The 18,291-nt window shown below is 40.3% G+C and overlaps 2 protein-coding genes across 2 annotated transcripts; one reads left to right on the top strand and one right to left on the bottom strand.

The window, feature by feature from the left end:
* Positions 1–3,506: 3,506 nt before the first annotated feature.
* LOC120746216 (beta-1,3-galactosyl-O-glycosyl-glycoprotein beta-1,6-N-acetylglucosaminyltransferase-like) lies at positions 3,507–7,334 on the top strand. Its single transcript, XM_040051566.1, has 2 exons — positions 3,507–3,995; positions 4,101–7,334. The coding sequence occupies exons 1-2, from the start codon at positions 3,933–3,935 to the stop codon at positions 4,584–4,586; spliced, it is 549 nt and encodes a 182-aa protein (XP_039907500.1). The 5' UTR covers positions 3,507–3,932; the 3' UTR covers positions 4,587–7,334.
* A 7,071-nt stretch (positions 7,335–14,405) lies between these two features.
* rps2 (ribosomal protein S2) lies at positions 14,406–16,172 on the bottom strand. The gene is made up of 6 exons (XM_040051580.1): positions 16,009–16,172; positions 15,831–15,920; positions 15,426–15,533; positions 14,974–15,307; positions 14,608–14,699; positions 14,406–14,530 (listed from the first exon to the last, which is right to left on the bottom strand). The coding sequence occupies exons 1-6, from the start codon at positions 16,141–16,143 to the stop codon at positions 14,450–14,452; spliced, it is 840 nt and encodes a 279-aa protein (XP_039907514.1). The 5' UTR covers positions 16,144–16,172; the 3' UTR covers positions 14,406–14,449.
* Between the last annotated feature and the right edge of the window lie 2,119 nt (positions 16,173–18,291).

An 18,291-nucleotide genomic window follows, 5' to 3' on the forward strand; every position in this document is an offset into this window, starting at 1 on the left:
AGCCAGATCTCTGTGAGATCATCCTGACAGAGAACAGAACAAAAGGCAGAAACATCCAAAGAAGAGCTTTGAACATCCTTCATGAACCCTGGAGAACTGATCCTGAAGATCCTCACAGAGCTGACATAGAGCTGAAGAATAAAAGGCACTCATACTTAATATTCACTCTGAAGCTTGTTAGAATAGTACAAGCTCTGTTTTTACTGTATATGCTGTATATGTATATCCATGTATGTTTCAATAAATCATCCACCTGCCAAGACATAAAGAATAATGGGTGGCTCAAGACTTTTACACAGTACTGTGTGTGATGACTAGTTTTTTGGGGATCCAATCATAAAGTTGCACATTCTTACTAATCAATCGATCATCACTGCAACAAAAACGAGACACCAGCAGTCATCAGATTAAATGTGAGGAAGAGGAAGTGGGATCTTCAGTTTATGTTATAGATGACAGCAGGTCATGCGTTTGTGTATTTGTGTGAACGTACGTGACACCCAGTGACTGTCTCGCTTAGACAAACACAACATGTTATTTGGAGAAATGACGCTTGGCCGTCTTTTGTCTGCATTTTCCATGGTAGGTGATTATTTAGCCGTTTTTGTGTTTTATTCTATAGAACTATCCATTCACCTGTCAGCTTTGTGCATTACTATAAAACTCATTAACTCACAGCAGGGGGGTCACGAGGGCGAAAATAAAGGGCAAAGGCTGTAAAAATAACAGAACGTGTACACAACAGCATTAAAGATAAGATGACAACGAGACAGAAACGTAAAGAGAGCGTGCCCATTAAGCTCATGACTCTGATCCGTTTAATTTAAACAGGAAATTAATGTTAAGGGTCTCACACACACACACAAACACACGCATGCGGCAGATTGTGTTAAAGTAAACACCAAACTAAACACCAACTCTGTGTGTTTCAAAAGAGCCCGCAGAGAAGAAAGGCTTAATTAAAAGTCATATATTTTGGATTGTCAATCTTTAATATGAAGTATAATATATAAAGCAAGCCTAAAAAAAAGAAAGGAAAAGACGATTAATTACATGTATTAAATGTACCCCGATTGTTCTCTGACAGGTTTGAAATGCAGAGCTGCATTATGGATCATTTATAGCCTTAATTTTGCTAAGCTTGCAAATCTTAATCTAATTTATTTGACATTAATGTGTAGGGCGATATGAATGTAGCACAGCATTTACTCTCAGCTAACCTGCCCCTGTCCCTGAATCTTTAAAATACAACTGAAGAACCAAAGAAGAGAAAAAAAACCCACGAAAACACAAAAAACACATACTGGAACACTTGTTTTCTGGCTGGCATCACTTTACTGTGGCCTAAAAGAGTCTAAAGGTGTTTGTGCAGAGCATTTTAAACTGCATTAATACATTCATGATGAGAAAAATCCCTGAAATCTACACCATAACCTTCCACGTGACCTGATGTGCACCTCCCATGAAATATAATTACACTTGAATGGCGTGGAAGGTTGGAGCATAGGGTTAAAAGGATTTTCTGGTGACATCGTAAGTTAGGACATAGATTTCCTGCAGAAGCCTAAATCAAACTTCAAGCACAGGACAGAAAGTGATTAAAACAACTGTGTGTGTGTGTGTGTGTGTGCGCGTGTGTGCGTGTGTGTGAGAGACTTCAACACAGCAGCAAGCAGGCGCACCGAGGACCCTCGCGCTCACTTTTTGCATATATGTGTATGATAGAATTTAGAAAACACATCGGTGCAAATTAAAAGGCTGTGTCATAATATCTTTTGTTTTTGTGTTTGTTGGTTTGTTTTTATTTAGTTTTTTTTTTGCGAGCTGGTTATCAGATGAATCCAGAAGCCAGAGAATCCCCCTTCTCCACCCTGTGGAGCAAGCAGTGGGCGCACCTCGCAAATGGAGGGCGCGCTTACTCCCCGCAAATGGGCAATAGAAAACCGATGCCTGTGCAATCCCCAAAATGCTCTATAACTCTTGTAATGGCTACAGGTCCTAAAGTGTGAAACTAAGTTGTTTACTTAAATGTATTCATCTGAAAAATGCTGACAGGATGTGTTCAGATTTGCCTCACTTTTGCCTCACTGAGCCAAAAGGAACTGAAGGACTGAAAGGTTCCGCGGAGGTTAAAAGGAATGCCAGAGCAAACTATGATAACAAAATAAGGATTTTCTGCGACAACGAGGATCTCAGGTAGGAAGTATTCACTTTTTTTTTTTATTAAGTCAGGAAAAAATCTAAATGACTATCATCAAGATCAAGAACAACAACTTTATTAACATAAATAAACAGTGGTTACGCCGAGCAATCATGTCATGATTTACACCTCTTTGGAGTATAACTCATTTACATTACACACTGTTTTTACCTTACAGAATGTTTCATTTTTAAAATTTTTTAAAAATGCGTTTGTTTAATTTCCAAGTAATGCAAATTCCTGTTATCTTACTGTACATGTTGCCTAAAACTATTTTTAATGTTTTTAAACTATTTTTAAAAATTAAAGTTTTATGTTGGCTCTTGTTCTAAACTCCAGATTTTTACATTTTCCCAAGTTTAAGATGTTAAACTGAAATTCATACTAAAAGAAAAAACACATAACATGGAAGACAAAAAAAAATGTGGATTCAAGTGAATCCACTCAGATTTACGATGTTAAACGACAGAGATTTCCAAACATGTAGTGTTGCTTTGCATTTCAGTCCAACATCTGATTATTTTGTTCTAAAGTTCCAAAAAGAAGTAGTGTTTCACATGAAAAAAAAAGTATCTATCTTATATATATATATATATATATATATATATATATATATATATATATATATATATATATATATATACATATATATATATATGATGGCATATATATATGGCATGCAAAAGATGTTCTATTTTGTATGGTTATCACACTTAAATGTTTCAGATCCATCTATCCTCTTCTGCTTATCCTTATCAGGCTCACAGCGGGGCTGGAGCTAATCCCAGCTACCATATGGCAAGACCATCAAACAAATTTGTCAAAAATAACACAAGTAAAAAAAAAATGCTGTTTCTAAATTAAGGTGTTTATTATGAAGGGGAAATACAGTCCAAACCTACATGGCCCTGTGTGAAAAATTGATTGCTCCCCCTACCTGTATTACCATTAATTAACGTGATGTATCACATCCTAGGAAAGCTGGTTTCAGCTTAACTTTACTCTTTACAAAATACAGTGATGACTCATCCAGGAGGTCACAAAAGACCCCAGAACAACATCCAAAGAACTGCAGGCCTCACTTGCCTGAGCTAAGGTCAGTGTTCATGACTCCACCATAAGAAAAAGACTGGGTAAAAATGGCCTGCATGGCAGAGTTCCAAGACGAAAATGACTGCTGAGCCAAAGGAACATAAAGGTTCGCCTCAGTGTTGCCAGAAAACATATATATATGTACATATATCTATATCTATATATATATATATATATATATATATATATATATAGATATAGATATAGATATCAAACATTCTTGTCCATTAAGTCATTAGTACAGTACAGTTCCAGCAAAAACATTTCACAAAGAAAACTAAATTATTTTTATCCATAGGTGCAGAACTTTGAGCGACTACTGCGAGCTATTTACGCACCTCAAAATATTTATTGTGTCCATGTGGACAAAAAAGCACAGGCCTCAGTCTTTGCTGCCATCAAAGCCATTACTTCCTGTTTCTCAAATGTGTTCATGGTCAGCGAAGCTATGAATGTGGTCTACACTGGCTGGACACGTGTCCAGGCTGATCTTAACTGCATGGCTGATCTCTATAATACCAGTACAACATGAAAATACTTCATCAACCTCTGTGGTCAGGATTTCCCTCTAAAAACTAACTTGGAAATTGTGCAAGCTTTGCGTGCACTAAAAGGAGGTAACAGTTTGGAGTCAGAGGAAATGCCTCAAGGAAAGAAGGGAAGAGTGTCTAATGCTCACCGAGTAGTTGATGGAAAAGTCCAGGTACTTCATTTGGAGATTTTTTACATTGCATCATGTAGCTATTAATCAATTCACCTTGCTATTGTAAAAAACTTCACCATCATATTAACTTTTCAATTGTCCCAGCCAATAGGAAAAACAAAGGATCCAGCTCCCTTCAATCTGCCCATACTATCAGGAAATGCCTATATTGTGGTCAACCGAGGTTACGTTTGCAGTGTGTTCGAAGACAAGCGAATACAGACCCTCATTGAGTGGGCCAAAGACACCTACGGTCCTGATGAGTTTCTGTGGGCAACAATACAACGAATACCTGGTGTTCCTGGCTCAACATGGCCCAACCGTAAATTCGACATGACGGACATGAATGCAATTGCCCGGATGGTCAAGTGGCAGTGGCACGAGGGGTCAGAGGGTTCTCTGCAAGCAGTATACCCAGAATGTAAAGGCCACCATGTCAAATCAGTATGTGTGTATGGTGCTGGAGACCTGCAGTGGTTGATTGAACAGCATCACCTTTTTGCAAATAAGTTTGATGCAGACAGAGATCCCATTGCTATCTACTGCTTGGAGAAATATCTGAGACACAAGGCACTGACTGAGTTAGTTTAGGTGGAGTCATCATCTATTACTAAAGATAATTCCAATAGACACTTAAGTATAAACACATTCTTTCAATGTTTATTTTAAATTAAATTGCTAATATCAATATTATTTGTATTATTAGTATTAAAATGATTTAGGCTTAGGCTGTAATTATGTAGAGGACAAAATACACAGAGAACAGGCAGGGAAGTTGATTGCAGTCTATGTAGAAAGAAAAATCTGGGTAAATGATTTAATTTCCAGAAGAACTTCAACTCTAAACCTTCAGCCAAACCTACATTAGTATATCAATATGACCAAAAATACTCTGAACTATGTGCCCGTGTAGCTTGCATAGATATAAACATGAAATATATGCAGTTTTGAGACATTCTTCAATTAAATTAAATTTTATTTACATGGCCCTTGAATCACCACAACAGTTACCAATATTAGAGACACAACCCCAACAACTAGGCGACCACCGCAACACTGGGAAGGAAGAAATAGCAGGAAGAAATAGAAACAGGCTCTGGGAGGGTCTGTCTGCACTTCCTCCCATTGTACAAAAATAAAGCCAAAATCTTTTCTTTTTTTAAACATTATGTTTATTGACTTTTATATTACAGAACGAGCAAAGAATAATAGTACAGTTAACATGAGATTTATATTAAAGAACATAGTCCCCAAAATAAACAAATATAAATTAAAAGAAACCAAAATCTTTTCTTTGTGGGAGCTGCTATGCTGCACTTTTGGAACCAGAGCCTGCACAAGAGAGTGGCAGTGTCATGCTCACTCCATGGACATCATTGGTGTGTCACAGTAATTTCAAACTAAAAACATGAAACAACTTCTGCTACAGATCAACTCTTTTACTTTAATCTCACAGGGACAGAAAGGGTGACAGCCTTGTAAAAACTTGATATAAAGACTTACTGAGGTGCTAAATGAGATGAGAAACCTTGCTGTAAAAAACAATTTCAAAACCATGTTGGCTGTTCTGTTTTATGTCTGTGTGCATGTGAACAGCAGACAGGATTTAATACATGTTGAAGCAGTAATGGAAATAACATGCTGAATTCATGGTTTCTACTCATTTTAGGACTACATGTATGAAGACAAATACTTGATGTATGCTGTCTGTTGTTTACCTACTGTGACATCATTTAATTTGAAAATACTTCAATAAATGTTTTAACCTAAATTACATCTCCTGTGAGGTTGCTGTGGCCTCTTGGCTGTCTTACAAAAGTATATGGAAATAAACATAGAACATTCAAATTCATTCCTCTAATTTGTTTTTGATTAAAGTACGGATAATGGTAATAGAAGTCTATCAATATAAAACAAACAAACAACAAAAACAAAAAAAACAAAAAAAACTTGCCAGCATTATATTAGTCAGTGATTAAATAAATCCAATAAGATATGAGATGTTTATTTTACAACTGTTGCAATGTTTTCATAATAGCAGACTGAGGGAACAGTTGAGTTGGAGCCAGGCCTGGGGAGGGTGCCACAGGGCCACAATATTGTGTGATCAGGGGTGGTACCTCTGGATTGGCAGACCGGGGTGGTGGTTCCCATCTTTAAGAAGGGGGACCGGGGGTGTTCCAAATACAGGGGGATCACACTCCTCAGGCTTCAAGGGAAAGTGTGCTGGAAAGGAGAGTCTGGACCTCAGAGTCAGGAGAGTTGTAGCTCAGATACAAGAGGAACAATCCAGTTTTTGTCCTGGTCATAGAACACCTGACCACTTAAGGATACTCGTGGGTGCATGGAAGTTTACCAATTAGTCTACATGTGCTTGGGGAGTATGGGGTGTCTGATCCATTACTACAGGACATTTGATCCTTATACAACTGTTACAAGACCTTGGTCCACATAGCCGGCAATAAGTCAGACTCATTTCCGGTGAGTGATGGGCTCCACCAGGGCTGCCCTTTGTCACAGATTCTGTTCATAATTTTTATGGACAGAATTTCTACGCGTAGCCAAGTGGCGAAGGGCTTCCACTTGGGTGGTCTCAGAATCTCATCTCTGCTTTTCGCAGATGATGTGCATCTGTTGGCTTCATCAAGTGGTGGCCTCCAGCTCGCACTGGAATAGTTTGCAGCTGAGTGTGAAGCAGTGGGAATGACAATGAGCACCTCAAAATCTGACATGTTTCATCATTTACATGCATACTATGTGTAATAATTTATTGGGAAGGATCAACTCAAAGTGTTGCCATAGTGTTGAATGTCTTGCACTATCTGTAGCTGACGCTGAAATGTTTGTGTGGGTTGCCATGACAACACCAGTCTGAGATCGTTATATTTTTTTCTACTTGTTTTCCTTATTTGGTACTCATGTTTGTGTACACTTGCAGTAGAAACAGATAATCTATGAGTCCAGTGATACATGTTTATTATGAAAAAAACTTTCTGTTAAAAATGATTGTGAAGTAGTCACTTCCTATGAGTCACAGGAACCGGAAGTTGTGCGTGGGAGAGACTAGACAGAACGGTGTATAGGAATTTCTTTCACTTATGTATTAATCACATTATTTTGTAATGCCTTGGTGCCACTGGATTTTAACATGTCTGACACTCATACTTAAGACAAATGGTAGGGGGTGTAGTAAGGATGTTGGGGGAAACAGGAACTCCACAGGACCAGTCTTTTTTCTCTTCGAGGACTCTGGGAGGTAGCAAGGGAGTGTGAACCTTAAGGTGTGAAACAGCTGTGTACTGCCTTTTGTTCCTGGAGAAGGTATTTAACTGAGAGCCATGCTAGGCTCAGGGAGAACTCTGCTGACCGTCTGTCCCGCGGACATGCAGGGGCTCCATCAAGCTTGGTTGTCTGTTTCTTTGTGTGTTTGGATTAAAGAATGTTAGCTACCGCTCACCGCTCGTCTGCAGGCTTTATTTAAGTGAAAAACTTCCACAACAACGGTAACACAGCGGACTTTTCTGAATCTACAACTTTTCTACTACTGGTTTTACAAGGCGTACACGATAAAAACATTATGCTGTTATTTGTTAAGCACTTGTGCACTTTGTGAAAAGAAATAAGTGGCTGAGATGGATGCCATATGTGCTATTGATATTATTTTACTTGTTTCTAGTTTTCACGGTGCTCCATGATTGTGAGAGGAATAAAAAAGAATTGTGGACATCAGAACGAAGCGTGGATTCTTTTGACCTTACGTATGTCTCTGCCTCTCCTGACTTCCTCCTGCAGTACCACAGTACTTGTCTTGGTACCATATCGTACGCTTTCTCTCAATCGACACAGACACAGTGCCATTCCTTCTGATAACAATAAGTTTGATGCAGACAGAGATCCCATTGCTATCTACTGCTTGAAGAAATATCTGAGACATAAGGCACTGACTGAGTTAGTTTAGGTGGAGAGTTCATCATCTATTATAAAAGACAGTCCACATGGATACTTAAACTATAAACACATTCTTGGGTCACAATTGTCATGTGGACATAGATGTGTTATACAAGTTGAGGATGTAGGTAAAATATTAATTTCATTGTTACGTTGTTGGTTTTTTTTGTCTATTTAAAATTTAATTATTATTATGCATATTTATATTTGAGCAGACAAATGTTGCTAATCTAGCATGGCATGTGAAAGGTTCATAACTCTATCTCCAAAAGTTGATTCTGTTCATCTGGACGTAGCGTTTTGTGGGAGAAACGTTTTGTCTCTCATCCAAGTGACTTCTTCAGTCTCAGCTGATTACACTTTGTTAGGCCACTATCCTAAGACATGATCAACTTGGGTGTCCCACCTGAAGGCTAAGCTTCTGCTAGTTTAGCTTTTAGAGTCACTGAGGGATGCAAGCCCCTGACAACGTTAAGGTGGCAATCCCTCAGGGGGAAACCAGAAAAACAAAACAACAAAAATTAAACATCGCTCATCAGATTCTTCTAACAACTAAAAACATAACATTTACCTTAATTGGGTGGCCTATATCAAATATATTCAAGCCCAACTGTTAGGTTGAAATTGTTACATGTTGCCAATATTGTACTTAAATTTGTAAGCCTTGCCTTAAACTGTATGATCAAAGACATTCTTCTGTTTCTGTCCTCCTCCCCGGCCTTAATGGTGGGGGAGGTAATTAGTTATAGTGTTTAACTGCAGACATTGCATGTAAGGTTCTGGATGTCCTTATTTAGTGAGGATGTTTTACTTCTTGCCCTTTATGTCCTCACCTGTGCTTGCACCTGTGCCATATAAAGGGTGAGGGGAGATGACCCTTTGTGATCAGCAGGAAGTCACACAAAAACACCCACATCCACACAACACTCACTCACGTGCACATGCATATACGCACACACATGATTGCATATGCATACACACACACACTCACTCAGTGCCCTAGTTTTATGACGCACCATAGGGGGGGTTTATAATGTGTGTTTGCATAAACTGTGTGTCACAGAATAAAAGGCTGCAGGGGAAGCTGGGTTTTTGGAGTGGTCTGAGACTGAAGGCAGAGGTGCTGCTCTGAGATCCTCCCCTTGCTAGCGAGTAAAACTGGTTGAGCTGTCTTGCTTTGTTCACAGGAATAAGTCTGAACTAGCGGGCCTGCTGAAGCGCAGACCCAACACCTACAATAACACTTTTCAATATTTACAATATTGACAAAACTAAAAAGGGTAGGCCAAGTTATAAAAAAGGCAATTCAAAAACTCTTGGTTAATTATCTCACGAGTCACTTTTACTCCCGTCAGCCACCACACAGACAATTTCTTTGTTTATGTCACGGGGTGAAATGGACAAGTTCACCTAAGTGTTTTTATTTTGCATGTGTTGCATGTGCATGTGTTTTTTTAGTTTCAATATTTTAATAATGTACAGTGTTTTGTTCTTATTTTGTTCTTATATTTTATTGCATGTTTTATTGTGTCCTGGGGAGACTACACCCCCTCCTGATCACTAAGGAGGTCACAACTTAAAAAATTTAGGCGTACCGGCACAAAAGTTAGGCGCACTCAAATTTTTCAACCGCATCGCTTATCACTGCAGTTTTACATGTGCACTTTCTTTGGGGGGGAAGTCCATACAGACAATATTCATTTCTAAATTATTAACTAACAAACTTGTGCTTAAAGTGCTTTGTCAATATTGTAGAAAATGTTAAACTTAATCATCATCTTGGCCTCCTCTGACGACCTGTTTGCTGCTGTCTGTTGCTGAAAGGCATTGGGGAGAGGGGACACTTGGGCAGTGCATTTCAGACGGATCAGGCCTTAACTTAACAAAAAAGTTATCAATCGTTCTTTTCATCTTTTCTTATTACCCACAGCTACATCCACTTCTGTCGGGCGTAGGCTGCTCACTAGAGCTGGGTATCATCACTGATTTCTATAATCCATTCGATTCCGGTTCTCAAAGTCCTGATTCGATTCAATTTAGCCTCAGACAGTCAGAAATATTATAACTCTGATCATTTATCAGTACTGATACATGTGAGACTTCATCAGAATTGTGAACATCACAGCAGATGCCTTTGTGTGAAAGTAACTGAGAATAAAACACAGAAAAACATGAAGGAGATTTTCCTGGTCTGGCTTTTTATAGCAGATAACCTTAAAAATATTCTGCAATATTCTGCAATTTTGCATAATTTTAAGAAGTTTAAATTTCTTCAGTATTGAACAGCAAAAATTAGGCTTTCTTGTCCGAGGTCATTTAAGTGAAAAAAAGAAAAAGAAAAAGACAGCGCTGTAACCAACGGTGGACTGGTGGGTAATAAGCAAATGAATAATGCAGAAAACAGATTTGAGACGGGAAACTGTTCTTGAAGTACACACAGAGAGTGTATGAAGTGTAATTTTTATTGTGGTGGAAGCAAAACCGCAAAAGTCAGAGGGAATTCATGATGACATTGATCAAATGTGAAGCGCAGTTTGCTGCTTCTTTTGCTGCTTGCTCGGCGAATTTTGGTTGGAGAGACACAAAACCTGAAGCTCAGAATCAGCGCAAAAAGACGTAAACACAGAGCGGACCCGACGCATCAGAATCGCTAAGCTCCGACAGCGTGTCCGTCTACGGGCCGTCGGGTGAGAAAGCCGAGAAAGACAAAGCTGATTCTGATGCATCGAGTCCGCTCTGTGTTTACGTCTTTGTGTGGAATCCGTTAACGAATCGATATCGCTTTATTCAAACTACTCACCTCTCTCTTCCACCTGCACTTTCAACTGGACCACGGCCAATCAAAGAGGTCCCGCCCCTGACTATCTCTGATTGGTTTAGTCCACGATAGGGGCATAATGTGTGTCTGTTGTTCACCACACGGAGAGTTGCAGAGATTTTTTATTTTTTTTGTTACCCGAACAGTCGACCAAATATTTTTTTTTAGTCGCACCACTGAAAAATTTGGTCGCATTTGCGAGCAAATTGGTCGCACTCTAGGGCCCTGCCATTCGCGTCCACTTTAGTGGCAAGATCGTTCCAAGCATGTATGAGCAGGAAAAGATTTAAGTTATGGCTGAACTGTCCCAGACATCTTTTGTTGCCCTAACTCAGTGGTTCCCAAACTTTTTTTGCAAGGCCCCCCTTTGTTTTACAAGAAAAATGCTTGCGCACATGCGCACGCAAGTGCACACTCAAACACATCCTGCAACCACACACACCCATATTTTGCTCCATTGCGGTTTATTTCACACCTCAAACATTTAGTAAACAATTAAGCAAATACAAGTAATCTGCAATAAATTACAGGTAGTAAGAAAATAAACTACTAACTCTTTTACGCTACGTTCGCACCTACTTTTGAAAACGCAGCTGTTTCGTCCACACGTAAACGGCGTTTGGAATCACTGAAAACTGAGATTTTTTTAAAACTCCTTTTTTGCGTTTACGTGTGGACGAGGAATACAGAGTTCGTCAGGCAACGTCAAAGGTATGTGCCTTTTTTCACGCCACGCTGTGCGCCACGTTATTGTTTACATGAGATGAATTGCGTCTCTCTTCCCACTCTCCGCCCCTTTCCTGCGTTTCTCTTCCTACTCCCCGCCCCTTTCCTGCGTTTCTCTTCCCACTCCCCGCCCCTTCCCCTGCGTTTCTCTTCTCACTCCCCGCCCCTTCCCCTGCGCATTTTAAAACTTTTATTTTTGTATTTGAGTGTAGTCCCTGAGGTGGAGCTCTTAGAAACTAGACCTTACATAGGTGCTGATGGTGAAGTGATATATTTAAGATTACTTTATTGCAGTGGTACCAATCACTTTCTTATTGAAACACTTAGTGCATGTGATAAGTGTTTCTATGGGTTGTATTTAGCTGGGGTGGATTTTGTATTTTAAAACAACGGGCACCTGTTTTCTTCAGGTGTGAGCAAGTTATCAGGTAATTGTTACATTGCTGGCAGGTTGCACCATTAAAGGTACATTGTTGTTCGTTAGTGGGCTTTTATTGTGATATTTTACTACACAGTTTTATTACAAACCTTTTATTCTTTTCTTTTAAAATAACAACATTGGATATATCCTGGCTGATATTGACCCCTTGTCCCGTTTATTCTGGGCTTGTTCCTGAAAGAGCTTTTGGCCTGGAAGCTTGTATGATTTGTAAGCCCCTTTTCTGTGAAATCAGCTTCCAGTTTGGATTCGGGAGGCAGACACTATCTCTACTTTTAAGATTAGGCTTAAAACTTTCCTTTTTGCTAAAGCATATAGTTAGGGCTGGACCAGGTGACCCTGAATCCTCCCTTAGTTATGCTGCAATAGACGTAGGCTGCCGGGGGATTCCCATGATGCATTGAGTTTTTCCTTTCCAGTCACCTTTCTCACTCTCTATGTATTAATAGACCTCTCTGCATTGAATCAGATCTGTTGTTAACCTCTGTCTCTCTTCCACAGCATGTCTTTATCCTGTTTTCCTTCTCTCACCCCAACCGGTCGAAGCAGATGGCCCCGCCCCTCCGTGAGCCTGGTTCTGCCGGAGGTTTCTTCCTGTTAAAAGGGAGTTTTTCCTTCCCACTGTCGCCAAAGTGCTTGCTCATAGGGGGTCATATGATTGTTGGGTTTTTCTCTTTATCTATTATTGTATTCTACCTTAAATCTAAAGCGCCTTGAGGCGACTGTTGTGATTTGGTGCTATATAAATGAAATTGACTTGAAAAAATTGAATTGAATTGAATTAACAGTGATTGGATGTTTAGCTGGGACGAGGATGAGTGGGGATTCTCTGCCGAGTGCTGTGTGAGGCTGCAGGGAAAGAGCGAACAAGATGCAAAACCTTTCCGCCTTTCCAGTGGATTTTTTTAGCGGCTGTAGTAAATCTTGTCCATATTCAGTTTGTGGGTAATCTATTATTTTCTTTCTCAACTTCTAAAAGGTTGATTTAAGCGTATAGCCGGGCCTGATACCAAGCAAGGCAAGGGGGAAAAATAAAAAGAAACAATTTGAAGGTGAAATACAAATGTAAAATCAAAAGGAGTCAAAAATGGCTCGTTATATTTTGGACCTCAGAGGGTTAATCCAACAAATCATGAAAAATTAGGTTTAAATTTGTGTTCATGCAAGTGCAGATTTCTGACATTTCGTGTAATTTAAGCATGTAACAATTTTATTTTTTTTCTAACAAAAAAACAGTGTGAAACTTAAGTTAGAATTTTGTTTGTAAATGAGCCGCCCCATGTTGTGTAGCTTTCTGGATTTTATACTTACTGGCCTATATTTACTTATTATACAGGCTATACAGTACATAACATCACATGTTTTCTGTAACTGAAGTGTTTAATTATGTGGGCTACAGAAAACAATTAAGTTATAGACTATTTATATGAAAAATGTGTATACTTACTGCATTTGATTCATTTTAACCATTTGTAACCACCTGCATATGTGTTTGGAAAAAAAGGCTTTGATTTTGCCACCCTCACAAAATTTCTCTAGATCTGCCCCTGGGTGACCCCCTATTAGCAAGCACTTGGCAACACTGGTAAGGTAAAAATTGCTTTTAACAGGAAGAAATAGAAACAGCCTCAGGACGGGGTGGCCAACAGATATGTAATTAATAGACAAATTAGGGAAAACAGTGTCTGAGAGAAACATTTTTGTGGAGTATGTAATTTTACATATGTTACGACACAAGTACCGTGCAAGCCATAAAGATGTACAAATAAATAAAAGTGATATGGTCTAACTTAACTCCCTAAATAATAGACAGCATTTTGTCACGATTACCCAATAATAACTGTCTCACAAACCTTCAGTACTATCACTCTTACGTTTTCGGATGTGTATCAGAGTAATTTCAAACTAAAAGCATAACAAAACAACTACCATAGAATAGCATTATGTGGAGGCGAGTTAGACATATCACCAATATTCCCTTTCACTTACGCTGATATCCTATCGTAATCCACCCAACATTTGTCTCAATCTGATTTGAAAGTATTTAAACTTCCAAATCTCATCCTCCTCAGTGACTCGCGTATCATCCCATTTCTAATTTTCATTCCCTTTTCCTGATTATACCTCCCCCCTTTCACCTGCTTCCTACAAATCACCCCAATACTGTGAAAGTATCCAAGTGATGGACAATGCTCCAAAACCATTTTGACCAGAAGCTGAAAACTAGTTTATTTCATGATAGCACACAATACGGGATCTGCTGCTCCAAATAACCATTTTAAAGGTTTCAGTATCTTTAAAGTATTTTGATTGGCTAGATAAAGTTAATTTTACTCTGTATTACTGTAGAGGTGACTGCATTAACTGATGCAGTTTCTCCTATTGCCCAACATATCACTTGTGTCTTGTTCAGTTACTGAAGTCTGCACATTTTTGCAGCATACATAGTTTTGTGAGTTGAGCACACGAGACACAGAAGTGGTGTTCCAGAACGTTTATTCAACAATTCCCTATACAAAATGTTTAGGAGGCAGCGGCCTGCACAGCCTGGCCCCTCTGCACAGACACCCTGGTGTGAGTCTTGGCCAGATGGTCAGTGAACTCCTGGAACAAAAAGCAGAAAGCCTGGTTACACAAAATCCTGACATAACCATAACAGCTCATGTTGGCTCTGTACAGACCTGGTAGGGAGACTTTGTGAAGACTGTCTCCTTCCACAGATCAGGGGTCAGGTAGCTGTAAGTCTTGGAGATGGCGTCAAAGGTGGCCTTGGCTGAGGAAGGAATTATAAAGAGTAAGTGTGTGTAGCATGGCGCTCCAGTAACAAAGTACAACAGTCTTGTTGGGGGTAAAAAAAAAAAATGTTGAGCATTGTAAAAGGGTAACAGGGAAGACCACTAAAACGTCTCCCTGCCGTGCAATACTCAATTCTTTCTCTCCTTTTAACGACAACTACACCACTGCCGAGGTGAAGCTGGGCAGAGCGAGGAGAAACAACCCCCCCACCCAAATACAGTATGCAGATCATGACCCTGGGAGAAGCTTACCAAAGTTGCCGAGGGTGGCGGTGCAGCCCCTGGCAGAGGTGTAGCAATCATCGATTCCAGCCATCATGAGCAGCTTCTTGGGCACTGGGGCAGACACGATGCCGGTACCACGGGGGGCTGGAATGAGACGCACCAGGACAGAGCCGCAGCGGCCAGTCACCTTGCAGGGCACAGTGTGGGGTTTGCCGATTTTGTTACCCCAGTAACCCCTTCTGACAGGGACGATAGACAGCTTGGCCAGGATGATGGCCCCACGGATGGCTGTGGCCACCTCCTTGGAGCACTTCACCCCCAGGCCCACGTGGCCGTTGTAGTCACCAATGGCAACGAAGGCCTGTAGACAAAAAGCAAAAGGCACACAGTGTTAGGTTTAGACAACGCTGATTAACAGGAGAAAAAAAAACAAAAAAAAACAAAACACCTTTCTCCTTTGCAAAGGAATCCACACTCACCTTGAACCTGGTGCGCTGACCAGCCCTGGTCTGCTTCTGGACGGGCATGATCTTCAGCACCTCGTCTTTAAGACCAGAACCCAGGAAGAAGTCGATGATCTCAGACTCCTACAGGAAAAGGAGTAAGCATTGAGGGGTTTACATCACAACAGAAACTGCAGTTCATTCAGACATTTCCACAAGACAAGTACACATGTCAGACTCTTCTAAAATGAAAAACTCCAACCACAACCCAACATTAACAAATCTTTCATACAAATCTAGCTGCACTGCTTAAAAATGAGCCACAAACTGGTGGCTTTAACCATTTAAGAGATAGAGCAACAATACACTTCTTTTAAAATAACAAGACCACTAGTCATCATTAATAAAATATGATGGTTTATGTATGTGAACTGTAGTTACCTTGATGGGCAGAGAGTACAGATAGATCTCCTCCAGGGACTTGATCTTCATGTCCTTAACCAGGCGGCCCAGCTTGGTGACTGGCACCCACTATCACAGGAAAGAAACTCAAGTAAACTACAAAAAGCCAAAATACTAAATGATTATGTTCAAAACACTTATTAATCCAAAAACCTACCTCCTTGTCCTCGGACTTGCCGCCCCGTGCACCGCGGCCCCTGCCACGGCCTCTGCCGCGTCCACGGCCCCGACCGCGGCCACCGGCGCCAAAACCTCCGCGAAAACCTCCTCTACCACCGGCGTCGTCCGCCATTTGCTATACGACAAGAAAACAACAAAGACGTTTAGTTATTTATCCCCCAAAATACGGACATGCTTACCGAAATTCAGTCTTACGGGACACGAGTATCGCCGCCATATTCATACAAGCAAACTACAAATATTTCCATCTGTATTCAAATTCGCTGTTAAATAGATCTGGGATTTTAATTTAATATGTTCATATATGATCTTATAATCAGCTCTGAAGTGTCTGACTGAACGATGCGTGAGATTTTTAAGGATATAAACTAGGAAGAGCAACTCAACAGCACACTTACGTGATCGATAAAACAGGAAGAAGGCCTGTGAGAGGTTCCGCCGGGTTATATGCGAAGGTGTTATCGCGAGATTTCCTCCACGAGAAAACCTACTCTCTACCTCCTCTACCGAATAACTGAGACAGATTTTATATTTGCTTACTAAAAACACAGTTCCTAAAAAATCAATTATAATAAAATCAAAACGCACTCTTTTAAAATACATTTTAAGTGTTCATTTAATTAATCTGTTTATTCTGTAAACATACTTTAATTGGTTTTTAATTATCTAGTGAAATGTAATAATAACACATTAGAATAGAATAGAATAGAATAGAATAGAATAGAATAATCCTTTAATTGTGACACAAGGGGAAATTTGGTTGTATCAGCAGCAAAAAACACACATATACAAAAAAGAACAGGACACAGAACAGAAAACAATTTTTACATATTTACATCATAGACAAAAGTTACAAGAGCAGAGTACAGCAGTTGTTTAAATTAGAGTACAGATAGTGTGCAAACAGAGCAGGATACTGAAAGATGTTTAAATAGTTAAGAATATTTAGAATAATTAGAAAAGTTAGAAAAGTGCAGATTGTGTATTGTACCTGTGCATTAAAAAGTAGACATGTAACTTCCAATAAGTTAGTGTATATATAAGCTGAGAAAAGTAATGTGCGATTATAACAGTTGAAGTTGTTACAGCACTGATGTAAACATCTATGTTTGTTGGGAGCAGTTTTGATTGTACAGTCTGACAGCTGCAGAGAGGAAGAACCTGCAGAAACGCTCCTTCATGCATCTAGGATGCAGCAGTCTGTCACTGAAGGAGCTCTGCAGTTCAGCAACATTTACATGCATGGGGTGGGAGACTCTGTCCATCAGAGATGTTATTTTGGCCAGAGTCCTTCTGTCTCCTACCACCTGCACTGGGTCCAGAGTGCACCCCAGAACAGAGCTGGCCTTCGTAAAGAGTTTATCCAACCTCTTCCTCTCAGCTGTCGATAAACTGCTGCTCCAACATACCACACTGTAAAAATTGACGGATGCCACCACAGAGTCATAGAAAGTCTTTAAATGCGCTCCCTGAACTCCAAATGACCTCAGCCGCCTCAGCAGGTAGAGGCTGGTCTGACCCTTTCTGTACAGAGCATCAGTGTTGTGGCTCCAGTCCAGTTTATTATTCAGGTGAACAACCAGGTACCTACACGAGCCCACTATCTCAATGTCCACTCCCTGGATGTTCAAAGGTGTCAGTGTGGTGGGTCTGCGTCTCTGGAAGTCCACCACCAACTCCTTGGTTTTCCCGGTGTTGATCAGCAGGTGGTTCTGCTGGCACCAGTCCACAAAGTCCAGAGTCCACTGTCTGTACTCTGAGTCATCCTCACCTGTGATGAGGCCGACTATGGCAGAGTCGTCAGAGAACTTCTGTAGGTGGCAGCGTGGGGAGTTGATGGAGAAGTCTGCAGTGTAGAAGGTGAAGAGGAACGGTGCCAGCAAAGTTCCCTGTGTGGCCCCCATACTGCAGACCAGCATATCAGAGACACAGCCCTGTGTCCTCACATACTGTGGGCGTTCTGTGAGGTAGTCCAGTATCCACTGGGACATGTGTTGGTCCACTCCCGATAGCTCCAGCTTGTTTCTCAGAAGTCGTGGCTGGATGGTGTTGAAAGCACTGGAGAAATCAAAGAACATGATCCTCACAGTGCTTCCAGGCTTCTCCAGGTGAGCCAGAGCTCGGTGCAGGAGGTAGACCTGCACCGGGACTTATGTAGTCAAATTTAGAAAAACAAGCCTGGCCTTAGTTCATCTGTGAGATTTCAATGAAATACCTTTATCAGTTGATCTATTTAAATAAGACCAGCACAGGTAATAAT

Source organism: Simochromis diagramma, unplaced genomic scaffold (genome assembly GCF_900408965.1).
Source record: "Simochromis diagramma unplaced genomic scaffold, fSimDia1.1 OVJJ01000321.1, whole genome shotgun sequence".
NCBI classification, from domain to species: Eukaryota; Metazoa; Chordata; class Actinopteri; order Cichliformes; family Cichlidae; genus Simochromis; species Simochromis diagramma.